At 38.9% G+C, this 26,701-nt stretch overlaps 1 protein-coding gene across 1 annotated transcript in view; it reads left to right on the forward strand.

Moving 5' to 3' along the window:
* The first annotated feature begins 6,326 nt into the window (after positions 1-6,326).
* Positions 6,327-26,701, forward strand: part of ROS1 (ROS proto-oncogene 1, receptor tyrosine kinase) — a 68,657-nt gene continuing 48,282 nt past the window's right edge. Inside the window, 18 exon segments of the mRNA XM_030944940.1 lie at positions 6,327-6,350; positions 6,352-6,447; positions 8,133-8,186; positions 10,058-10,117; positions 10,814-10,840; positions 13,840-13,900; positions 14,509-14,657; positions 15,841-15,979; positions 16,457-16,658; positions 17,326-17,402; positions 19,599-19,721; positions 20,673-20,857; positions 21,915-22,012; positions 22,544-23,055; positions 23,653-23,865; positions 24,714-24,824; positions 25,328-25,509; positions 26,474-26,665. Coding sequence (XP_030800800.1) covers positions 6,327-6,350; positions 6,352-6,447; positions 8,133-8,186; positions 10,058-10,117; positions 10,814-10,840; positions 13,840-13,900; positions 14,509-14,657; positions 15,841-15,979; positions 16,457-16,658; positions 17,326-17,402; positions 19,599-19,721; positions 20,673-20,857; positions 21,915-22,012; positions 22,544-23,055; positions 23,653-23,865; positions 24,714-24,824; positions 25,328-25,509; positions 26,474-26,665 — 2,505 coding nt within the window.

The raw sequence follows: 26,701 nt of genomic DNA on the forward strand, positions 1-26,701 counted from the left end.
TGGAGGATAAAGCCTGAAGCTGACTAGGCTGCTTGTGGTGTTGGTGCATGTTAGCAAGTAGAGACAAAGTGTTGTCTTGCCCACAGCATTTACCTTCTTAGCAGTTACTGCAGGTAAAAATTATGTGCTGGATTACCATCCCCAGAATTTCTCCTCATGGTAGATCCCAGCTAATTATGGTCTTCCCAGGGAATGTTTCCTTCTCCTTCAGAAAAGAAGGGATTAGATATATCTCCAACTGTTTGCATCAAGCCTTTGTTTTAGAGAACATCCTTAATTTCCCCACCCCCCTACGGTGAGGAGGTTTGCTCTAGCTTGCATGGAGAAAGGGATCTGCTTGTTCCTGTGCACCAGTGTCCGTGCCTGTACCCAGGGGTGCTGCTCAGTCAAGAAGAGGAGTGTGGGAATTTATGGGGGGAGAAGGACTGGGACTCTAGATACCTACCAGAAGGTCAGTGAGCAGTGCATCCAAATGATAGTCCAGCAACACACTTTCTCAGGCTGGTGATTGAAATGGTCAAATCCAGCCCCAGTTAATTCCTGTCTCCGCAGTGGGCACTGTTACTTCTCAATCTGTAAGGAGCTCAAGGCAGATGGGCTCTCTCCTGGATTGCTGGATAAGCAATTTCTTTTTATGGAACTACTGGGAGATGAAATGTTCAGGTATTTGGGAATGCCATGGAAACCAGGAGGTGTCAGAGGTAGAGACTTTTATGGGAGATGTTTATGCAAACTGAACACCTGACTGTTCTGAAGATCTTTACAAAGATTGAAGATTGTGTAATCTGCACTACTGCTTCTGCACCTTTTGTCTTTTTCTCCTAATCTTGATTTTATATCTTCTTACACACTGATCTACATGCTCAGAGAGGCAAGTCACTCCTTCTGTGGTATGCAATCTTCTTTCCTTCTGTTTCCCTCTAAAACCCTTGGCACATCTTTTTCATGCAATCCTCTTCAGACATCCTGCATCAGGCCATTTTACACTCACACTGTTGCACTGCCTGCTGTATGTTGAAAATTAGTGTATGTTGAAATTTAGTTTTCTTCAAATTTCAGACAGCACATTTGATTAGTAATAACTAATAGATAACACAGTTGAACAAATCACTAAACAGCTTTGCAAATACTTTGCCAACTCACCCTCTTTAAAGAAATACAAAAAGAAGTGCAAGCTTTACCTACTTAACAGCAAGGTTTTTATTGTTGCTTTGTGTTCACTCTCTCCTAATGTGTATGATGATCACACAAACATAGTCTAATAAACTCTAATTATTTTTCTTTTTAGATTTGAATTTTTTAACAATGTAGTTATAGATCCATGTTATCCTTTAGCATTCCTTATCTTTTCTATCCTGGCCTAGCTTTTACATCTCTTCCTGTTAATCTCCACAGCTCAAATTTGCCTAGTCTGAGATCCATCATTGTGCATCGTTTAATGAGACATTTCTCCAGTCATCATTACTGCAGATCAATAGGAGCAAATCCCTGTCTCCTGACTGGTTTAGCTAAGGATCTCATGCATGACTGTCTTTCCAATTTGATCCAGTTTAACAGTCTGTTTCTCCCCCCCCTCCCCAACCCCACTTTTCTAATCTGCAGAGATAGATATAAATCTTGAGCCAGACTCCAAGGGGTTTCTCTTGTATGGCCTTCCCTCTGTTTGTGCACAGCACTCCCTGACCGACTGGCTGCTATTGCCAGACAAACAGCTGTCTTAGCAGTTGCACTAACAAATGAAAGGGGAAGGAGGGAGGCCAGGGCAGTGGAGGGAGCTTTTTGCCCTAAGGGTCCTTGTTCATTTACTTTACTAAGAAATTCAAGATCTAACGGGGGCCCATTGCTGGAGGGAAAATGAGAATAATCTATGATCTTTGGAAAAGAGTGAAAATCCATTATCACTTAGTACTTCACATCAGCATATCTTTTCACGATGACCTCCCCAAGACAAAGATAGAAACTGATAAGTAAAAGCTGAGATTTTCCTTTTCACTGCTCTGGTAGGCTGGTTGAAGGGTTGACAGTCTCTCCTTTCTCACCTCTCCCAACTTTCCTTCTCATCAAAATAGGATTCATGAACGGTGGTCTATCTTCAAAGAATTTTTGGTGCTATGTGACTGGACACAAACAGCCCAGATTAGACACAAACATCTGCGGGCTTTTGGGTTTCCCTGCCTGCCTCCTCAGCCATGCCACGTTCAGTTTTTGTTGTACTGCCGATTCCTGCTGTGTGCTGCTGTTTCGTGAAACCGTGCACAGATGTGTTCGAGAGGCAGCACACAGACAATTGTTTCATTTGATGAGATTTTGGGTGCCTGACTCAAACGTGGGAGGAGATTAAAGTTAGATTGCTGGAGTGGGTATTATGTTGAGATTTTTGGCCAAACTTTGTGATGGAGGCTGCTGTCACAAGGGCAGGAATGATGGCACAACTCCAGGTCTGGATCAGCTGGGAGTTGACCATTTGAGAGATTTTGTCCTGTACTATTAAAATAAGCTGAAGTTGCCATCAGTTTATGTTGATGTGTTGGTCTGTAACCTTTTGGCAGCCCAGAAGGTGTTTCCCAGCTGATCTTTCTGGCTGTATGTGCAACAGCCTGTGGCTGTGCACTGGGGTGGATGGTAGAGGCTGCCAACCCCCCTTGAGCCAATAATTTTAATCTTCTGTAAGAGCAGCAAAGAACTAAAGCTCTGTGTCTTTGATCCTTGGTCTGCTTATATTATACCATTCATGTGTACAAATGCACAGTCTTGTGCATGTTCATGTACAGGAAAATTTTGTTTTTATGGATTATGCTGATTTCAGGTATAAAGAAGCTATTAGTTACTCACTTTACTGGCAGTAATAACGTACATGTTTCTCCTCAAGGTAGGATAGCCCTTACTCATTGCTATCAGGACTGACCCTTTGTCTGTACATAACTCTATTTCTCCTACAAGAGACTCAAAAGAACTTGAAAGGTGAATCCATAGTTTGTAAAGAGCTCTGATATGTACTTCTGTCCAGGTAGGGAATTGTGATCAAGTTTTCTTTTCTCTATTTTTCTCTTAATTCTCAGTCTTCTCCCTTGCAGATATACTGGTCTGTACTTGTGCTGCTCTTTGCGATAAAGGAAATTATATTCTGTAAGGAGATCTGTAATATAAAGGACTAGGTTTACTAATGATATCTCACAAAATTTGGATCCCTAGTACCACATCAGGGTGCAGTGTAATGGAAGTGATGTACTTAAAAATTACACTTAATTCTGTGTTATTTACAGATATTGCAAACAGTCCTTTTAAAGTTCAGCTTCTAAAGACCATTAGTGCTCTCTTCTTGTAGAATTCCTGAAATTCAGGTTAAAAATCTAAAGACTCAGGCGACTGTTACTGTTTGTTCTCCCAATATGTTCAAAGGAAGGTAAACAAGAAAGGAGATATTTCAGCGCTCTTTTTCTTTGAAAGTCGTGGTTTATGGGATGTTACAGTGACACCTGGTGGAAAACGGTGCTGGAAGTTGAAGAAAAATTTCTGCACCATTTGAGTAGTTAATTTGAATCATGTCTTTAATATTACTATTTTATTAACTAACTGTAATGGTTAGAGCCCATTTGTGCGAGGCATGTGTGTACTACCCCTGTATGAGTGTGCAAAGACACACACTCACAGACTGACAAGAATTATCCTCGTCAGTAACAGCCAAGCTTTCTGGTTACAAAATGTTCATTATGTGTATTTCATAGTAACCAAATTTCCTTGTCTGAAAAGCCAAATATTGTTTTGTTATTGTTACAGTGCTGTGGATTTTTTCTTCAGACTAAGATGCACCTTGATTATATTCCTTACCAGGAGTTAACCTGGTTCTTAACCTGGTGGAGTCACTGTCCCTGGAAGCATTCAAGAAACCTGTGGACATGGCATTTAGTGCTGTGGTTCAGTTGCACGGTGGTGTGCAGTCAAAGGTTGGACTCAGTGTTCTTGGAAGTCTTTTCCAACTATAATGATTCTATGATTCTGTGTTTCTCATCTCCCCGTGCTTCTCCCTATACATCCTTAAAAAACACCCTAGATATCCTAACAATCAAACAGTTCCTTAAAAAAATCCCAAACAAATTTTAAAAAAATGTTGACTATTTAAATGCTATTAAAAGTTTTTTTAAAAAGTTTGAACTTAGGCATATTTTTTTACCTGTGCTACATCTAAGTTAGTAATTTAAATCCACGCCAGACAGCACTTTTAATCCTGAGTGACCACATCCTGAACTCTCTCTGATTTTGATCCACATCAGCACTAGCACAAATAATATCCAGGAACAGTTTGGGACATAATAAATCTAAGAGCCATTGACCATAGGTATTTCAGCTGTGCCTATCCTCTTTTGGATTGTGAGAAAATTTTAAAGTGTGGATGTGGGTTATCCCATGTCACTTGCTGGGTATTGCTGTGGGTACCTTGAATTTACTAGTAAAGACCTAAAAGTCCTAGAGACCAAATCCTGAAGGTCCTAAATGTCCTAACTGTCCTAAGCCAAAGTTCTTTGCTTCAGGAAGAAATTGCAGCCTCCATCTGCCTGTCACCAGCCTCCTCTTCAGTGCTGCTGGTCACGTGAGCTCTGATGAAACTTCTTCAGCCAAGATGAGCTGGATTAGCAGAGACCTGCTATTTAAGCAGTCAGACTAAACTGGCTTATTTTGGCTGGGTCTAAGGAGGTCCTTCTTGAGCAGCTTTGCTCATGGGCTGGAGTGGGGGCAGCATCCTTCTGGAGTGGAGAAGTGACAAGCATAATGATCAGCAATTCCCCCACATCTGCATAGCTGAAAGCCCTTAGTTGAAAGCAAATCTCACCCTAGATGAGCCTTACCTTCATTTGGAAGCTGCCTTGAATAATAAGACTGAGATAATGCACAAGGAAACCCCCCAAAGCTTCCCAGGGCAACTGGGAAAAAAGGAAAGGAGGGAACCTGGTCCTAAAAGCCTTTCCCTCCTTGGACCACGTTGAACCACATGCTTCCCAATATTCATTGTCTGTCTCCATCCTGGCTTTCCCTTTCTTCCTGCCTTAGTGCATTTACTCCTTTCACTGCATGGGCAGAACAGCACAGGGGATTCTACTGCAGCCTACTACTGCAGAAAAACCAGCATCAGGTTAATGCCAACCAATTCACCTCTGCTGTTGCTGGGTTAGTGTAAACCAGGTTCTCAGCCTGTTTTATTGCATGACTGTAGAAATGTTTCCTTGGCAAGTCAACGGGGCTTGGAAAGGTATAGTGGAAAAGCAGGTACCCTTTCCAAGCAGCAGTAACAGGATGTGCCAGCCTCAACCAATCATCAAAATGCTGTGTTATTTAAAAATTAGCACATTTGATTTATAATGAGTAATACACATGCACAAAATGACATAGCATTTATATTTATATATACATCCAAGTGTGTGTGTGTGTAAGCTGGATTGATCTTCTACTGCAGAATTACTCTGTGGATATCTCTGCTGGTACAGCACAGATGTGCCACAGACCAGAGCCTGGATGTGTCTTAAGCTTGACTTTCCATGGACCTCTTTAATGTGAGTCTTCAACTTTCAACTTCAACCACTCTTTAAATCAGACACATGATTTATCTATCAGCTTCATTTTTCTTCCATGATATGGATGCAAACTTACTTGTACAATTGTGCCTCCTCATCTAGAGAGCCCCTAGCAAATTGGCTCTGGTTACTTTGTGTCTAGATTGCATCTGAAGGCAGACACTGTTCTGCATGATATTCTGCATGAAGGCAGAATATCTGTTCTGCATGATATTCTGGTGTGGAAGCAGAACATTTGGAAACAGTCATTCAAAAAAAGATTCATTAAAATTTTTACCATGTCTGATATGACCGATGGTGCTCTAACAATGTTATTCATCATCAACAACAAATTTTCTTAGTTGCATCCATGTACAAATACTTAGAGAAATACCTTCGTCTTGTCAAAATTAACATTAGGCTGGTTTTTTCCCACTGTTTCCCTGTTTCCGCATGGCTCGGAGCACCTGATCAAGCATTGCCCTTGGTTTCCTTCTTACGTTAATGATATTTGTGTAAGTCGATACACTGACTTTCATTTGTCAGCTCTTTTGTTTCAGTGGCTTAATAAGAAACTATGAAATAGAGGTTGCGTAACCTCAAGACAGGTGCTCCAGGAAGCTGAGAAGTTGTTGAAGGAGTGGAGTGTAAACTAGGATTCAGAAAATATTTTAATGACCTGACATGTAGAAATTTCAGTTGTGTCTCTGTCGCCTAAACTAGAAGGAGTTTGTATGGCCGAGTCAAGGGAAGAGGCGGATTATCAGATGAAATTAAGTTATGAAGAACGCTTGCCTGTGGGTTTTCCCCTAAAACACTTGTTGCTCTTTGCTGCCTATGGATCTCTGCAGTGTACTGTGCTTTCTCAAGGAACTGTCAAAACTTATGTACAAGTAACCTGGTAAGTTTTCAAGACCTGTACCTTATCTTTTGAAATACAGATTGATGTTAGCACTGCAAGATCTTCATATTACATATCAGTGTTTTCAAAATTTCTCTAAAGAACATCTTTTATTAAGAGCAGAGTTTAAGAATTAACATTTAACATTTTAATTTGTGGAATCTGGTAAGGAACAACTCCCACTTCTCTGACTGCATGCAATTACGATAAATGCTAAAGACTCTGGAAGGTGGGGAAGATAAACATTTCTTCTTTCAGTTTATTCACTTATTTTGGTCTAGTCTAGGGCTTTTTTTTATATAATTGAGAAAAACTGTAAAGTCACAAGAAATTTTCTTTCTGTGACACACAGAGCTATCCTGAACCTAGCTGCAGCTTAATTTTCAAGTTAGCTGGTTTAAATTGTGAGTAATTCTGTAAGTATTAAAATTAGTGGTCAGATCCTTAGTTTTATACTTTTTTAATATTCCTTGGAATAGTGTGCAATACATTCTACAAATACAAGACAAAGATAAGCAAAACCTCTGAAATCTAGATAATTATTCTGCCTTCAGGAGCTGCCTCCTTGCTTCTATTTGCCAGAAATGTGTTGATGTGTTTTAGAGCACTGTGTATCTTTGCATTGTAAAAAGGACATTTTGTGACTTGGTGCTAATTGTGGAAACCTGCTGCAGAGAACTATCACCTGCTCTATTTTATTTCATACACTTCCCTGACAGTTCCTTTAAAACTATTTGGAGCTCTTTCACCAGTGAAAGAGTTAATTGCCTTCCCTGATGGAAACCTATCGTGCAATGATAACTTTAATGGGGATCCTTTGATTTGAGTTTAAATTAATTCAGAATGAGAAATAAGCTGCTCTTTCTTTCAGCTTTGAAAGACAGGAAAATCACATTTATGTTCAGTGAATGTATTGATTCAGGTGTGAAAAATGTAATCTTTGAGTCTGAGAGTTGTAAATCTTATTTTTCTCCTCTGGTCTACTTGTTGTTTTTGATTTTTTATTTTGTGACAGCTTTGATTCTCACTATTGTCACAGTGTACCCAGTGTGCTGGAAATTTCTTCCTGGGAATTGTTTTGTTAAGGCTGCTCTTACCTGATTTCAGGTCAAAAATTTAAGAGCTGCTATTCAGCTTCTCTAAGGTTGTGGCATACATCCTCAAATTGTTTGCACTTGAGCGACTGTGATATGTTTTGTACACTGTGAATGATGTGAAAAAGCTGGCAGGTTCACTGGAGAGCACTTTTGGCAGGAGAGGAAGGGTGGTGGTGATCACCATATGGCTGCGTAAAACCCCTTCAAAATGTGGCCAGACAAAAGGCATTTAGCTGGAAGGAAGGTCTTTCCGCTCCCAGGAGGTCAAAGCCACTTGGCTTTGTCATTTAAGCCCAACATATTTGTGAAGGATTTGTTATTGACTCAGTGAACCAGAATGGGGAGGTAAGAGCCAAATTCCTACCTCAGACAGTTTGACAAACACCAACCGATTCCACCAGTGTCTTTGTTTGATGGTATCTCGGAAATCAAGTGAGAAGCTACTTCTCAACAGTAAATTTCTCCAGATGAGGAAACATCAGCCAAAGAAAATTTGGTTTACAAGAAGCCGATGACTGAGTGTGTTTTAATCAAAGAATTTTGGGGAGATATTTTGATACTTTAAAAAAATTATATATTTTCCTACAGGAAGGAGAACTCGGAATTACTAACCTTTGCAATGTTAGTGACATCACTGGAGCAGTGAGTAATGCTTTACTTTGTTAATTACGGACATTTTATGTTCCTGGTATTTGAATACAATGGGTACAGTGATCATATTTTCAAAGAATTCATGAAAATGTGCGCAGTTGCCTGTCTAGCATAAGTCACTAAGTTGAGTGGGTAGATTTGGTTGAGATTTTTAGAGACATGGCTATATTTTTTATTTAAGGAAAAAGTGTAAAGGGTGATGATCTCTGCTGTGAGTTATGTTCACATTTGTGGTCTACAAAGTTTATAACCCCTCATTTTTGAGACAATGAGTCAAAACTAGTGTTCTGTCCAACGTGTAGCTGTCTTATTCAGTTACCTCTGTACAGTTAAGTAGTTTATTTCATTTTCTCAGTGATTCAGTGTAAGAAAACTTATAATTGTTGAACATTTAGAGTTCTTTATGACTTCAAATGGTTGTGTCTGTCATGGAGGTTTAACGTGAGCTTTCCATAGAACCATTCTTGGAGGATTTCAGCTGATTTCCTAATTCAGATTGCAAATGCAATTCAAGCTGGTGGTGATAGGTAACAGAGAGAATAAAACTTTTCAGCTCCCATGAAGCTGCTGAATAAAGCTTAAAGACTAACTGGCAAAAAAAAAAGGAAAAAAGAATGTAAAGGTATGCATGCAGGATGATAAGCATGGTTGGAACCAGTGGAGAAACAGATAAACAGGACTACAGTGGGGTTTTTGCAAGTTATGTAACAAGAAGCAATAGTACATGGTCAAAGAAAAAGTTCAAGGAAAAGTCACCTTTAATATTGAAGCATTCAGTGAATATGGCCACCAGAGACCTCTCTTGATAAACCTTCAGGACCATAACAGGACTTCCAGTAGGAGGCAGCTACATGGAAATTAATTCTAGGAAATTGATCTTTATGTATTAGATAATTTTATAATACCTATAAAACACAATTTATAGGTATGATTATAGTGGATAAATATTTTTTTGAAAAGTCTCACTGCACACACAGAAATAAGGTGTCTTTCTGTGTGTCCTGTACAGATAAAGAAAACCTGCTTTTTAATGGCCCAGATTGTGTTACAAGGTTTTTTCCTGCCAATTTCAATATCAGTGATTATACATATTCTTTGAAGAGTGGTGGAGAATTCAAACTTCAGTATTTGCCACAGACTCGTGGCAAGCAGCCTCCCAGCACCTGGTATTGAGCGAGGCTGGGCCATTTATGATGCTGGGACCATAAAAGTCTGTGTTGTCAGTGACAATACATAGCAAGGTTGACTCACCTGTTTAAGTTACTGAGTATCTTTGCTCAGTGTTATCAAGTTTGCACTATATTTTTCATGAGGCTTTCCAGCACTCAGTATCAGTCTTCTGCTTCTAAAGTTGTTCCAGCTTCCCTTTAAAAAGAAAAACCTTCACAATCGTTAAGAAGTAGATGGGACAGCATGAACAAGAGAGGTCCAACATCAAAACTGAACAACATAATATTTGTTACTTCTCTGAAAACTCATGGTTTAAAGCCAATGCCTATTGGCACGCACATGTGGGAGGGCTTGTGCTGAACAGCTTTTCTCTTGTGCTTTGCTGTCCTGCACACTGCATATCTGCTGCTTCTGCACAGAGAGTAAATGGTAAAACAAAGCTGGGATGGTGGGAGTGCTGGCCACATTGTAGCAGGCTGAGTAAACTCATTCCCAGAACAAGACTGAATTTATTTTGCTTTGTATTTGGTTTTGCATGGAGAAGGGACTATACAGCATAACTGTCTTACTGTAGGATTTGAGTACTTATAATACCCGTGTGTACCTTTAATGTATTGCTAATGCTGGAGCAACACTTGCCTTTGGAATTCTGCTTTCAAAGTAATTTTTAAAGCCATCCTCTGTCTTTGCAGTGTACACAGGGATGTCAGTTTTGGAATGTAACTGTGCAAACTGACTGTCCACTGAAATGTGTGAGTATTACCTGAGTGTGAGTATTACCTGAGCTTTGGCTCTAGAGCACTTGTCTCCAGCCTGTCAAGTATCCTATCCAATGGCAGATGTTTAAAATCCAATCAGAGCAATGTTTCTGTGAATTGCTGTAATGCCTACATTTTTTTTCTCTGTTCCTTATAAATTCTGTTTTGGAAAATTAATGATTCTTGTTATGCAAGTTGCATCTAATATCAAAGGTTTTCAATTAGTTTGTCAGAATATATGTATTTTGCAGTTCATTCAGCTTAATGCAGGTTTTCAGACAGTGAGAATGCACTAGTGCTTTTCAGGATTTTACTCTATTGGACCTGTTTCAGAGTTGCATGCAGATGTAAATGAAGCACATTTTAGGCCCTCGGTAGATTGATTTCTTGTTTTTACTAAACCAGGTGGCTGAGAACTAGCTTTGGTCTGGGAAAACTGCCATGATAGCTTTCAAACTTCTAAGTTTTCTACATATTTTGAACACCTGAATCTTATTCAACCTTAGCATCACTCTAATGATGTCTTTCTGATTTCAAGTGTGGGTTTCCCTTCTTTCATTAGTTGCCAGTGATAAAGTTTTGTAATGTACTTTCACTGTAAGTAATTCTAATAAATTGGTATTATCTGTTTGAAATACTCTGTGATTATATTTTACTAACCCCATATTTTATTAATTTGTTTCTTGGCAGAATGAGACATACACTAGAACATGTGAGGTAAGTTATATACCATCAGAGCAATACAAAAAAATCACTATTTTAGTGATTGCTATGTCCACACAGTGCTAAGAAATACAATGTAGATACACAAACTTATCAATTCAGGTGTAATTGTTTTGTACTCCCTAAAGCTGAAGGATGAGTTACATACCTTTTCAGCATGGTGACCAAGGACAGGCTTGCATTAAGAAAGCAGACAAATCTCACTGTTATGGAACAGGACAGACCTATGTAAACCATGTTCTAGGCTCTCACAAGAGTGTTGTTCTTCCAGTTTTTCATTAATTCCATCAAAGACTATCCAGAGAGAATGCTTGTTAAGACTGGTATGATGCCAGCTTGGCAAGAAGTGGAAACAGAGTGGGAGCTAAAAGACAAAACTCTTGCCTGGATAGAGTCTGAATGAAATAAAATGCTATTCAGTAAGGGACAACATATGGGCCCTTAGAAAGAGACCTCAAGTGGGTAGTTCTGTGGATGGACTGGTGTTCACAGTGATGAGTTTGGGTCAACAAAGTGCTGGTAAAGAGATAGGCGCTTTCAGCATGAACATAGAGTGTAGGATAGGATGGGATAGGATAGGAATGAGATGATTGAAAGATTGTGTTTGGCACTGCTGAGACCTCAGGATGAAGGTTGATCCCAGGTGGAAGCAACACATTTCAAGGAGGTGATGGAGGAGTTAGAGAGAGTCACGAGTAGAATACAAACCCATTGTATTTGATCTGGAAATTTGATCAAAAGGATTTTTTTTAACGCTTTTTAGTCTATCCAATTGTGATGATGATGACAAAGGTTTACTAATGGTGGTTTTAGAGTGTAGGACCAGTCCAAGAAGTAACCAAATTACTTTTGTAGAAGCATAAAATGAGTGTGGGGGTTTTGTTGCTTTTGTGTTGGGATTTTTTCTTTGCCTGTCTGGTCACACGGTATTCCAATTAAATGTGCTGACTCTGCAGGGGCTTTTTTGGTCATTGCAACCAGAGGATCAGGTCATTGCAGCCTGTGGAGCAAAGGAGTGAGAGTAAGAGTGGGACTTTTTCTTTGGCATTAGCTCAGTTCTGTTTTCTGAATACACCTTGTGACTGAAATCTGTTAGTATTTCTCATTCTATCTAGGCACAGTGGATTGCCACTGAATTTCATGGGAACAGTCACAAGAAAAGACATCAGACTGTGGTTTATACAAGAACATTGCTGATGGATGGAGAAAATATGAGGATTTATTTTTCACAAGTAGAACAGCTGGCAAATTGCCCTTAAAATTTAAGGTTAGGAGCCTTAGCACTCCTCTTACCTCAAGCGAAAATTGGATTTATGATTCAGGTTCTTCTGATTTTTGAAGAAAGAATAACACAACAAATAACAAATGTTCAGAAATACCTGTGTTCAATGAGACAGAAGGCACTATGAATCAGCATGGAATCTGGGGACACTACCCCTTAAAACAAATAAATATTAGTTATAAATTAAAGCTCCAGTGTACACTAGATATCTACTAGTACCTGAATTTTCACCTGCTAACAGTGGTGATAATTTACCTGGAATTATTTTATTTCTCTGAATATGAAAATATTGGAAAAAATTATAAGTGGTTGCACTCGGCCCTGAATGTCTGGATGTGACATAATGTACCTAGGAATATACAGCTAAGCAAGTTTTCAAAGTTTGTCTTGATTGCAACTGTGTTGTCTGAAATAACATGTCTTACCAGTTTCCATGGGGTGCTGGAAATGTGTTTCCTCAAATCATATGAAGAGCAATTTAAAAACTTCCCTCACCTGCCATAATGAATTGCTTCTGAATGATCCAAAGGTTGATTATCACTTGAAAGGTTGCTGCTGTGTGGAGCAAACTTCAAGACTTTAAAGGCGAATGAACTTGCAGAATAAAATGAGCCCAAATAAACCTCCTGCCTGGAAAAGCTCAAATCACCACTTCTCGAAAGGTTTGGATTTCCAGGAGACTCAGTCTTGCATGTAGTTTTAAAGCTACTGAGACTTACCTAGAACAGGTTTCTACTTCTTTTTAAGTTCTCTGCATAAAAAGCAGGATGACATTGTATTTATCTTCCCTACTTGAACTGAAAACTCGGGAATTTTCTGTTCTTAGGATGTCATTGCGGAGCTCACTGCCCTGGGGTATTTGTTATATTTGCAGCTTGTAGGCACAACTGTAACAGAAGGAGTAGCTGCTGAAAAGGAAGTGTGAATTAGGCATGGCTGTTACAAAAAATTGCTGATTTCAGCTATTTTGAAAATTCACTGGTAATGCATTGTAAGAATGTGCCTCATTCATAGGGAATACATGAAGCAGGAAAGGCTAAAATGCAACATGTGGAATATATTAGTAACTAGTAAAAAACCTTGTCTTCCTAACTCCACGGTCATCACTGAAGTCTATTTCCAACTGTAATGTAGCCCCACGTTCATGCTTTCCACAAAGGGGACAGTGTGTTAGGAGGAAGCCTTTAGTTCAGGGCCCAGTGAATTGATGAAAAGTCTTTCAAGAAAACCTTCAGAGTGAGTTCATGGTAGTGCTATTTTTTAGATTTAATATAATTATTTCCACTGGGTTTGTGCATATGCAAAATGTCCACAGAATTTGTATGTATTTAAAATATGTTCGGCGGTCATGTGATGGACATGTCAAGAGGAAGATATCACCTGCTCTGCACTTGAGGGGTTTATTGAAGAGACGCTAAGAAAAAACAAGTGTAAGAGGTCGGTATGCCGAAATGATGAGAATAGGGAGGAGTATTCAACCGACCACTTGTATCTGTGAAGAGCAAGGAGGAGGGAATTCGTCAGGTATGTTCCTGAAGTTACAACCAATAGCGCAAAAGAGCAAGGTTAGGAGATGTATGCGCCTGCAGGGCAATAACGTAGGGTACTTTAGACGTTGAGTAGCTCGTCTAAAGTAAAATGTGTCTGCATGATTCTGGAAGGAAGTTTGCCTTCACACAAAGCTAACCAGTGAGTTCTGTGCCCTACACAGACAGTTTCCTGTAAGTTTGGCTGTAGCTGTGCAGAGGATGCATATGAAGATGAAGCACTAAGTAAGTCTGAATAGAGTCCTGTGTCCAACCGACAGCCTGATAAATTTGTAGTCTTGTTCTATGATCTGGATTTATTTAAGAAATAAGAAAGTCTTGAATATTTTCATTAATCAGAAAACTAACACTATTTTTTTTTCTTTTAACAAATGCACTGAAGTTTATCTTGGAGTAAAACATTATTCCCTCCTTTTCATGGACAGGAGACGACTTGAATCCAGTCTCAACTGTTTAAGATGATATCTTGGGCCAATACAGTGCTATTGAAATAGTCCCCTTGAAAATATTTTCAGAAGTCTCTTATGCCCTCTGTATGTTTATATTCAGAAAAATTTTAGTAAGCAGCTGTAACTAGAAATGCACTTATGCAAGTATGGGGTAGTAGTCACAACAGCTCACATTGATCCTGGCCCATTTCTGTCTGACTTATCAAACTGTCTTTGCCTTTAAAATGCCATGCAAGTTACTCAGCAACATTTTCAATATATTCTTTTATGTGTTTTTATGGGCTTTGCAGCTTTTAGTACATGAGGTAAAAGGTTTTTACCTTTGAGATGTGGGGATTCTCATGAAAGACTTTTTCTTACTGTTATACTGTATTTTCCCTTCAGGCTACTTGAACAAACCTAGTGCACCCTTTGCATCTGTCATTGGAAACCACAGTGTCACATTAGGGTGGAAGGCAGCTAACATCTCTGGGGTGAGATATGTTATCCAGTGGAAGTTCAACAAGCTCCCTGGTGACTGGAGGTACACAGAGGTAAGGGAGGACACCTCCTTTTACTTTGCAAGGCAATTGGCTGTTCTTTGATATTTTTTATTTTTAGAAAGATATTGGATAATATATCAGGTACATGAAAGAGATTTTCAAAATCATGAGTGGCATGGGGAAGCTGAGAAGCTGAGGATTATTCCCCATTTCCTGCAGCACAGGAACTAGGGACCTTGATGGAAACTAGCAGGCAGCAGGTTCAAAACTAGCAAGATGTATTTCCTCGCTGAATGAGTAGTTGGACTGTTCAGCTACTTCCTGGCACGTGTGGATGTTAAATTGCTAAATTTAAACTCCTGAATATTAAAATTGCTAAAATTACTAAATTGGGTTTGAGAAGTGACTGGAAAAAATAGCAGAAGAAAAAATCAAGTTCTAATAAATGCAAATATTCCCATTGTTTCAAGTTGAGTCATGCTTGTGAAAAGCCAATGAGAATATTCAGGAGAAATATAGCTGTAGGCTTTCTTCTCTTTTTTTTTTTTTTAATACCTTTCCCTAGAGAACTTTTTTTGGTTCTTGTCAAGGCACAATACTTGGCTAGAAAGACCTTTGTTCTGACTCAGTAGAGTTATTCTCATAATTTGTTCTTTTGCGTCAGCTGTACACTTTTTATCTTGCCATCATCTCTATTGGACCAATTTACAGGGCCAATTTACAAGTTGGTGCCACAAATCAAAAGTAAAGATAATTTGCTAAGCAGGAAGTTATTCCCAATGAATCATTGATGAAATAATAGGGAGCAATTACTTCAGACAATAAATATTTCAGTGTAACTAGGATCCTTTGTATCTGAAACCTGTGGTATACATTTAAAATACATTGCTTGTAACATGTTACTATTTCCGCTTTTTTTTTGCCTTTTTCTTAAAAGTCATATTGCATCAATTAATTACCTATTGCATTAATATTGTCTCAATCCTTTGATCTACCTGCTCATTGTTGGGATTTGGTGCTGTGTTCTAAGGAAAGAGAAGAGAAAATGTTCTGAAGAGATGGAAAATCAATGTCTATGCTGAAAATAACTTTCAGAATTTCCTCTTAAACTTATGATGCTGCCCTTTTTTTCTCCTGAAATATGTATATTGTTGTATGAGACCTGTTTTGCCCTCATAAAAGTAGCTGCAGCTGGAGGAAGGAAAAGCCCAACTGTGTTTGTGCATTAATCTAGGTAGTATCTGAAACTTCATATGTTGTCAAAGACCTTCAGGCCTTCACCGAATACGTGTTTCAAGTGGTTTGGATCATTACATCTCGGCTGCAGCTCCATTCTCCACCTAGCCCCAGCTACCGGACACATGCTTTTGGAGGTAATGAATTGCACCATTAATTCCATCTTTCAGGACCTTAACAGAAACACTTGAGTTTCATTGTTGTTTCTTTGGCAGAAGACATCAGTGTCTAATCTTTAGAATCACATGTATGTCATCTCTTGGGTAGCTGCAGAAGACAAAACTAAAAAAACTTTAGGTTCTTTTTGTTTGACCTAGAAGATTTAGGATTTCTCCCTGTCTTTGGTTTTAAAAACAAGCACAGAAACATGGAGAAAATTGTGAGGGCACATGGGATACTTTTGTCCATAATTATGCATGTATTTGATTGAAACACAATCCTGTTTTCCTGGACATTAAAAAAAAACCTGGAATGTTGCTGAAATGTTAAGTGTCCTTTATAATATTTGTTGGTGTATAAATGAATTAACAGGTGTGAAACTTAAAAATGTATTTAAAAAATCAAAATCAATTAATGTCTTAATCAAGTGCCGGAGTCAGATATTTGTCTTGCAGTTCCTGCTACAGCTCCTGTCATTAAAGACATTCAGAGTTCAAGTCCAAACACTGTTGAAGTTAGTTGGTCTCCACCACTTTTTCCGAACGGATTGATTATTGGATATAACTTGCACCTGAACAGCGAGAATCATGAATTGCTGAGAGCCTCAAGAGGGCACAGCTTTCAGTTCTACTCCACCTTCCCAAACACCACTTACAGGTACAAAAAGCAAAGAGCAAAGATACCAACATGGCCAGGTGTGAGGTCACGCTTCGTGCTCAGATAGCACCAAGTATGCCTTAATGCCACTTCTGCATAACCGTGCTCTTTACTTGCATCCTTGCCAAAAGCAAGGGCACCTTCCGTGAGGTAACAGAGTTATCCCAGGTGACTTGGCTGCTTTTATAGAAGTCAGATGGTGAGGAAGCAAAAGCACCTGGATATAGGGCTGGGAGGCTCCATTTTCTTAGCTGATGTTTTTAATTTTTTAGGTTTGTGTGGCATGTTTTTAGTATAGAGGGATCTTCTCTGGTCCTGTAAGCATCTGGAAAAATTCCTTCATTTTTATTAAACGCAAAAGTCTGCATTCTGCTTGCACTGGTAAATGCAGTTCTTCCTTGGAAATTAAATTGGAGTTGCTCTTCTGAGTCTGAAAACTAATTTTGAATTGAAATTTAGAAGATGCTGTTGTTTTTAGGCCTTTGGGCAATTCAGACTTTGGTTGTTTTTGTTTTTATTCTAAATTTTCCCAGAGCATTATATTTAAATGGGCATTTTCTGAAAGTCAAACACTTCTGTAGCAGCTTCCCAGCTGAATAAAATGTTTCTCAGGCAATCTTTCAAAAGGAACCTGCTGACCAAAACCTGTCTCTTTGGTGTGCCATAGGTTCAGTATTGTGGCAGTTAATGAGGTCGGTGCTGGACCCCCTGCTGAAGCCAACATCACAACCCTGGCATCCAAAGGTACAAAAGCAGCAGAATCCCTACCACTGTCTCTTCCTGGGGACAAACTCATGTTCCCTGGCCTGCCACATTCCTGGTAGGAGTACAAGTATTTAGACTGTGAATATGTCAAGGAGTTGTACACTGGAGAGTCAATAGCACATCGGAGAGGGGCCTGTTCTTCAGCTGTGGACGTGATAAGGCAGAACACCATGGGAATGATCACTTAATGTGAAACTCCTTTGTCAAAAATTCTCAATTATCTCGAGCAAAATATGTGAAATTCTCAATTATCTCAAGCCAAATATGTGAAATCGTACCAACTTTATTTTTGCTCTTTCACTGAGGTATTTGTTTTACTATATCAACTAATTAATATTGAAGGTAATGATGCACTATAGCTATTACTCAAAGAATTGCAGAATTATCAGTTAATTGGCAGAGAAAGATACACGTTGAGATAGAACACAAATAAGAGTGAAATCGATGTTCTCAAAATGTTCTTTTAGGAAAGAAAATAAAAGACTTCCCTTCTCATGAAAAGATTCAGTTGTCAGACATCTGGAAATGCTTCAGCTTTATGAAAACACTTCAAGACTGTCTCTGAATTGCCATTGGTTAGAGACATTGAACTTGCTTCTCTAGTGCTTTTTAAAATATTGGCCTTTTTTTTTTTTTTTGTCTGTGTTTATTAGTTCAGACACACTGATGTTTCCATACTTACGACTCCACAGAGGTTTGCTCTAAGGTTGGCTCACCCTGAGTTATCAATATTTGTGTCCTTTTTGAAACATCCGGACTGTGTTCACTATGTCAATCCAATTGACAAACAATTAATTTAAGGTAGAATACAAACAAACACTATAGCCCCTGAAACCCCTGCCTTATGGGGGTGGGCAGCCACCCCAACCCCCCTTACTAGTCACCACATAAAATTTCAGTTGTTTCCCCCTGAATTGCACAGGCACATGCTTTCTCTCTCTACTAACAGGAACAGCCTTTTGTCATGTCCAGAAATGGTGCTACTGTATCAGGCACTGAGCTGTGTAGATCTGAGCCCTGACAAGGGTCGGGGAAAGAATCTGATTTCTGCAGTAGATTGCAAGAAACGTTACTTGAAAAGAGATAAAGAGGTAATATTGGCCTCTTGTACTTTGCTCTGAAGGCATCATTATTGAGACTACTCACAGTGCATCATGTGAGAAATTCACGCAGCTCAATCTATGCAGATTATCAGAATAAATTAAGACAGCATTTGATCACAGTTTTGTGATATCCATATGAGGAAATGATATCTGATTGCAGACAGCTGCTTAAGCTGAAGAGGAGAAAAAAAAGGATTGTTTGCTGATGGAAATTAGCCAAAATCATACTTGAAATAATACACCATCTTTGAAAATGAAGGTAACAATCAGTTTAGCAGGGTGTGTGCTAGATTTCCAAGGATCTGAGCTTCAGAAGTGAGGCAAGCTATCTTTCCCAGGGTGATGTATAGCCCAGACAGAAAGTACAGATTTACTGCAGAGGTTTTGATGTAAATTACTTGGGCCTTTATAAGCATGAAATCAGTTTATGTGACCAAAACTATCCTTGTTGACTTTAAATTCTGTGACTTTATTAAAAAAACCCAAACATGTAAGTAAGTTTATCACCTTTGGAACAGATGATATTATCCCATTATCATCTGTATCTGTAAAAAGTACTTGTTTTTTGACTAAATCACTAATCATTACAATAAAACACCTGAAATAAGCATACTTGTCTTGCTTTTCTCCAGCTCTGTGGGATAATATTTTACTTTGACTGGAGTTTTCAAAAAGGTCCAGAGGGGTTAAATGTCCTATTTCTGCTGGATCTTGAAGTCACATGGATGTCTTAGTGCCTTTATTTCCTTGAGTCAGTAAGGCTTCATTTGCTCCAGCTTACCTTCCCTCACTAGGGAACTGACTATTGTCCCAGAAATGATGGTGTGAAATTCACATGGCCTGTTCTCACTCTGTGTGAGGAGCCAGAATCAAATGTAATGGTGAATAACTCCATATGCTTTCAGCACTCAAAGGGTTTAAGTTTTGGTCTGTCGCTGCTAATGTAAGAATGTATCCATACCTACAGACATACGTATGTTTGGGTACACATGCACATGCGTGTCTATTAATGATGTATCTGAGTTAGCAATGTGCTGTGGTCATCTGAATTCTGAATTTCCCTGTTTGCCAGTTAAGGAAAAAGCCTCATGGCTCTTCCTATCCAGAAAAGAGTCCTTAAGGAAGAGATACACAGGACATTTCCTCGAAGCTGCTCAGTGCCTGCCAAATGGTGCTATATACCACAACATCACAGGTAAAATCAGATTGGGCTCTCTCCTTTTCTGTCAAGTGCCACTAAGACCTCTTTACACTAAGGACAGAATGCATCTCACATAGCTTGAGACAGTATCTAGTCTCCCTTTATAGTCAATCAGGAGAAATAGGAGCTTTCAGGATGTGATTTGATGTATTTGAAGTGACAGACATTAGGAAGCGATAAATGGTTCTCCCCAGTGCAATTGTTTCTCCACTGTATCTAGGCAGCTGGTTCATTTTTTACATTGTAGGTATCTAAATTGAGGTAAGATGAATCCACGTTTCCTTGCAATTAATATCTACTTTTTCTCAACGTGAATATGGGGAAAATGAAGTGGTTCAAACTTCCGAATAAAATAATGCCAAGTTCTAAAATATAGTGCTAGTGCGTTAGCGTACTAATGAGTCATTTAGCAGCCGGAGTCACCAGATAACCACGTTATCTCAAATTACTCACCACTCCAATGTTTCTTATCTACACCGGTCCTTGGTGACAGTGTGGAAATCTGAGTTTATCTACCAAATTTTTCAGAGCCATAAAGGCTCCAGAGAAAGAATGTTGCCCCTGACTAAATAGCCTTGGATAGCGCAGAGGTGGCACAGATTATTTCAAGCTTGAATTCTAGAGTGAGTGGTGCTTTGTGAGGAGATGCCAGCCGCATCTGTTTGACCTGTAGAGGGGCAATCAGTGTCAGTTTGCATATTACGTGTCCTCTCTTTGATTACCTTTCTGAAGGGCAATTCTCTATAATAATGTCACTTACAAATGGGAATGTTTCCTTATTATCTGAAAGAATACTACAAGTGAGGAGAAAAAACAGTTAACTTTTCTCTGATGATGATGGGTTGCAGACTGAAAAATACATATTTTTAAGACAAGCAGATGAATTAACTGAAAAATGGAAACTTTTCTTATATTATCTGTGTGCATGTATCTTTCTATTTTTAGGTATTTCTGTGAATGTTTATCAGCAAGTTGTCTATTTTTCTGAAGGGAATTCTATCTGGGTGAAAGGAGTTGCAAATATGTCTGATGTATCTGACCTAATGCTCTTTTATGCTGGCTGGGGGAATATTGTGTCCATCTCAGTAGACTGGCTTTACCAGAGGATATACTTTGTTATGAATGAAAAGGTAATGCCCTAGTGCTTAATTTGAACCATTACATGATTAATTTTACATGAGAAAAATATTATTTATGTATAGATACGTATGCACAAAATAGAATTACAAAAATATATTTTAATATAACATTAATATTCACATATTTAGTAATTTAAAAAAGAAGAAAGTCTTGACTATCAGGTCATATTTAAAGTAAACACCCTATGTGGAACTCTGGCTCCTTGCTTTGTTTTTCTCCTTAGTACATAACTGTTTTGGTTTTAATTCATTTTTGAGACTGCCTTCACACCCTCCTCATACCCAGTATTGGCACACTGTTTCTCTTGGTTACCCATCTACCCTGTTCATTTCCTACTCTGCCTCAGGAAGGTGGTCAGATAACTAGATAGTGATTTTTTGCTGTCTGTCATAATTGACAAAAGATGCTAAGTGTTTCATACAATAGCAACAGCTCAGATTACAGCTGTTTCAGTTGGAAGTGAAAATGGAGATTAACCCTGCACTGGCTTTCCTACCCATAAAACATCCGTTACACTAATGGCCAGACTTTGTATGTGCCCATGTAATCCTGTAATGTACAAAGGACTAGAAACCTGCCCATAATGGTTAGTGGGGGATTTTTATTTTTTTAATCCTCTTGCCATGTTTGATCTTTTGCTTACTGAACAGGGAGCAGGAAAAGCAGTAGTGATGAAAAGATACAACAGACTGATGGCAGAGATGTCTGAATTCCAAGGTATTGCTTCCAGGACCAGAGAAACACTTCCCTTCCCTGCCAGATCATTTCAAAGAACAGTTTGCCTATACCCTCCAAATTGAGTATAGGCAGTTGGATAACCAGTTTTCCCTCCAGCTTAGAGGCATGACTGACAGCTTCAGGGTAAGCTGTCATGGCTTTGTGTACAAGGGTTATACTTGGCTGACTGAACACTCAGGAGCCCAGAAGGACCAAGGACTGTGAGAGAGGTGTTTCACTCTTTCCATCCCCTGAAGGAATCTCGGGTCAGCTTGTCTGCTCTGCAAACACACTATGAATGCATCACCCATTTTTTTTCTCATTCCCCAGATACATGTCTGCCACTTAGAGAACTGCACAGTAGCTGAAGACGTCACTCCTCTTTACGTGACATCCCCCAAGAAGGTTATAGCTGATCCCTATAATGGGTAAGTGAACTCTCTTGAGCACTTGGTGCCAAAGGTGCTATAAAGCTCCTCTCTAATTTTCTCCACTTCATTAGTCATCTAGGTTCCTGTTTCAAGCTCTTAAGTTAACAAAACAAAAGGGCAACAAATAACAAGCTACAAAACAACTGGAACAAGACAGATGCCATGAAGTATTGTTTCATGCATTTTCTTCTTTAGGGCATTAGCAGAAGAGATAAAGCTTTTCCAAACCAGAAATTTGAGTTTCAGAAATTTCATGCTTTTATGAATATGAAGCTCTATGAATTTTAAATGTTCATGGTTAGCATTTAAGGTATTATAGAAGAATATTCTCCAATAATCTGCTATGCAGATTCCCAGGAGGTAAAAGACTGATGTGTTTACTTCCCCAGTATATATATATACTAATAGTGCCAAAAGCATTTTTCTACTGTGCATAAAGGCAGGCACATGTCTTAGCTGCTAAAATATTTGTGGCTCTGCAGACTTCTTGCACTGTAGTTATTTGGGTTTATTTTGCTCTATGGCCAGTTATATCTTCTGTCTCCTGGAGGATGGCATATACAGAGCAAACCTTCCACTCTTTCCTGGCACTGCCTCTGCAGCTTCACCAGTGGTGAGATCCAGTGCTCTGAAAACCTTCACAATCAACTTCCAATCTAAGAGACTCATTTTCTTCAACAAAACACAACAGGCCTTTGTGTCAGGTTTTCTTGATGGTTCAGAGTTTCACACGCTGCGATCACACGTGCCATTTAATGACATGGTGAGCTTCGTTTATGAGGGTAACGCATTTACAGTCACAGATGGCTCGGCAGTTTTCCATGAGGAGGTCTCTCCAGTGGGAAGTTCTAGCTTCAATGAGTACATTGTGGACTGCAATTTGGTGTACCCAGAGTACTTTGGCATTGGCAACTTGTTTTTCTATGGGCCATCAACTCAGCCTTTTCCTTTACCAACTGCTCCTCGTCTTGTCACGGCTCTATTTGGATTGGACCAAGCCGTGATCAGCTGGAAACCTCCTGAACACACCATTGGAAGCAGTAAGTTCAGCTGATTATCCCTGAAGGCCCACTTACTTTCTTTCTACAGAAGTAATGTTCTAGTTTCCCTTTTCTTGATTTGGGCTCTAGCAATATCAATAGCAGGTACGGATGGAAGTTATGGCATTATCTCTGCTTCAAAAATTTAGCCCATAATTTGCCAGTAAAAGAGCTAAATTGTCTAAATTAACACAAGTGTGTGTTGGCAACTCATATGCCCCCTGCAAGGATTTGAAGCAAAGCTTGATCTTAAGTGTGTTGTAGAGTAGCAGTAATGCTGGGTGCTGGTATCACATAGGAAATGGATGGCGGAGATGTTAATGACCTTTGATCAGTGACTGTGCTATGTGCTATGCACTCTGTGCATGTGTCTTTGAATACCAGAAAATCACCTGGCCAGGGAAAATTTTTGTTCTAATGTCATTCTTCATGGGGGATTGAAGCATGGGGCTAGAGGGGATTTAATCTGTCCCTTTCCTAATTCCACTGGAATTGGCATTTTTGAAAGGAGTCTTCAAGACACATCTTTCTCAAAGGCTGTGTATCACCAGTTACAGCAATTTACTCTGTTCTCACACGATTATTTGCTTCACACAGGTTTATCTGCGTGGCAGAACTGGACCTATGATGTGAAAGTGTTGCCTCAGCACCCATTTGAGGAGGAATGGGTTGTCTCAAATATTACTAACACAAGGCTTACAGTGAAGGGGTTGGCCAGCTTCACAGCATATGAGGTGTCAGTCAGAGCTGTGTCTCCTGCTGGTGCAGGGCCATGGTCAGAGTCATTTAGAGGTACAACTTTAGAACAAGGTGAGAATTGCTTTGTCACACAGGGAAAATGAAGAACAAAGTGTGTATAAAACTTTCCACCTAGTGAGGCACACTCTTTTGGCAAAGACTGCAAAGTAAGGAGCACAAAAATGTTTTTCTTAGAATTAAAGAATACAGGATAAGTAAATTTGCTTTTATTTAAAGTAGTAAGATTTTCAAACTAGAATAATGATATTAAATATTATTTATGCATCAACGTTGGTACTTATCTACATTTTTCTAATGCAAATACTCTATCAAAATATTATTTGATACAGTAAAAGAGGTGTTATTCCTTTTCATTGCTCTGTGAAGAACTTTATATGAAGAAGTGGTTTGTGCAATGCCCTGAAGATTAATGACAATTCATGGAAAAGTGCAGCTTACCAAATGCTGAAAAGCCATGATTTGAGCATAGATATTCAGGGAAAATGGACGTGTGCAAAATGTCTGAGATTTCTATGTCTTTGGAATGTTTTTTGAAACCTCATTCACCCAAATTAACCTAATTCTGAGGAGAAAATAACTTCCAGTTTAAGGGGCTGGACTGGCTTAGGGGTGACTTTTACCTGACTTTGGTAAGGACAGGTCCAAAACCACAGTGATTTTTCAGCATCTGATAGGATTCCAAATTGCCTTATTGTTCTGGATCTGAAGGTGCCCTGAATCTCTGAATTTCTCAAATTATGATATTTTTGTGTATTTCTTTGTCCTTTATTCCTTAGGACAGGGGCAGTTTTAAAGGTGCTTTTGTAACTTTCCAGGAACAGGAACCACTGCTATTGAAATACAAATACTAACATAAATTGCTTGTTGGTGTGCACAACTGCAGTTTTCTTCCTTTGTAGCTGAAGAAGAGCCATATATATTGGCTGTGGGGCCTGAGGGTCTCTGGAAGCAGCGACTGGATTGCTACAGGCAAGGAGAACTCCTCTATCCTCATATAAGAAATGTTTCAGGTACATACTAAACAAATTGCACGCTGCTGCTACGGGCTTTTTGGCATTTGTTAGCTCTCCATAAATTTCACCAACAGCACTGAAAGACAAGAGTTCTCTAGACTTGAATGTCGTGAAGTGCAGTACAGCAGCTTCACTGGTCCAACACTTTGGGTTCATCCACTTTCTTCTATTTTATGAGTCAAATTAATCCTTAGTGAAGCCCTTCTGACATCACCACAGTTACAGAAGAGCTAAAATAAACCCTCTGAACTAAATAGGTCTGTCTCCAGCATCCCAATATATGTCATACATTTATAATAATCAGGGCTATATATGTACAATACATGTACATTATTTCCTATAAAGAAGCATCTATCTTCACATTAGCTGAGCCTAACTGTGCATTTATATTGATTTTTAAAAAGCTGAAGCACATGACTGCTTTTTATTCTTTAAAACAATGGAGTTTTTTTTTTAATTTACATGTTTGTGTAATGCTTAACATATTTTTTTTCTTCAAGACCTCGACTGGTATAATAACACTCTTTATTGGATTAATTCCATGGGCCGAGTTCAGACCTGGACATTGAACAAAAGAAAGGGTACCAATGAGAACACTTACGTCTCTGACATCAGAAATGCAAGGATGTTGGCCTTTGATTGGTTGGGTCAATGCTTGTATTGGGCTGGCAAAGCAAATACGGTAGGTATAGCTGCATTTCTTAAAAGAAAAAAATCCCTTAAGTCAACAGTAAAGACTCTTAGGCAGTATTTGGGAAAATAATCCCTACTTCTTGCAACCTGAGATACATTTGGACCTTTGCTATTATAGTGTAGAACAAGGAGGCCTTTCTTTACTTAAGCGATTTTCTACAGTTATACAAAAGTTTGGGGTAAAATATTCACTAACATTCACTAATGCAGGATACTGAATTCACCAGGTGCAAAACAGGCAAATCAGACTTGTTATCAACAGTTTTGTTGGATTCAACATTGTGAAAATAAATGAAGATAGTGAAAATGGAGGCTGCCCTGTTGATCTCAGCCAAGAAGTAGATGGACTTTATTTTAATCAAATTTGGCACTATTTGTTTACACAGAGATTTTCAAGGTTGACCTCTGCTCTGTGATATTTTGCAGATCACTGCAGTTAAAAAATAATTACAATTGCACTTTGTACACTCTCATATCAGGAACACTGACATGTGAATTATTTAAAAGGTATCTGACTTCAAAATTGTAGTGCTAATTTATGCAGTGCTGTCAAATTATGCCTTTCATTCCTTGCAAGTGCAAAGTCAGAAGCTGTTTTAAAAACTGGAGCTAGGAGGCCAGATTTCACACTGCCTTGCACCCTCATTTACACTTGTGAATAGTGAATATGAAGTGGGTGAGAAGTTCTGTCAGACAGAAGGCTGCCAAAACTGGGAAAGCGAAGGGAAAAAGCTATTTCAGCTTTTTTCTTTTGTTACTTTCTGGCAAAAATGAACTAATAATTTTGCATTATTCTTCATCCTTTTACTTTGAATGCAAAAGGTTTAGGCTTTGAAAGCTGAAGGCTTGCACAGTCTTTTGATAAACAGCTGTGGAAAAGTCACTAATGTACACTAAGCTGATCATAACTGATGATTTAGATGTGATGCTAAAGTCAATTATTTTGTCCCTAGATCTACAGAAAATCACTGTGGGGAGGCCATATAGATGTTGTAGCTCATGTTGTGTTCCCAGTGAAGGATCTAGTTGTGGATTCAGTAAATGGCTATTTGTACTGGGCCACGATGTATTCAGTGGAGAGCACAAGATTGAATGGAGAGGAGTACTTCATGCTACAAGAGCAGCCACAGTTTTCTGGTAAACAGGTGATTGAATTTTTACTTTTCTTTCTTTTTGTGAGA

Source organism: Camarhynchus parvulus, chromosome 3 (genome assembly GCF_901933205.1).
Source record: "Camarhynchus parvulus chromosome 3, STF_HiC, whole genome shotgun sequence".
Lineage (NCBI taxonomy): Eukaryota > Metazoa > Chordata > Aves > Passeriformes > Thraupidae > Camarhynchus > Camarhynchus parvulus.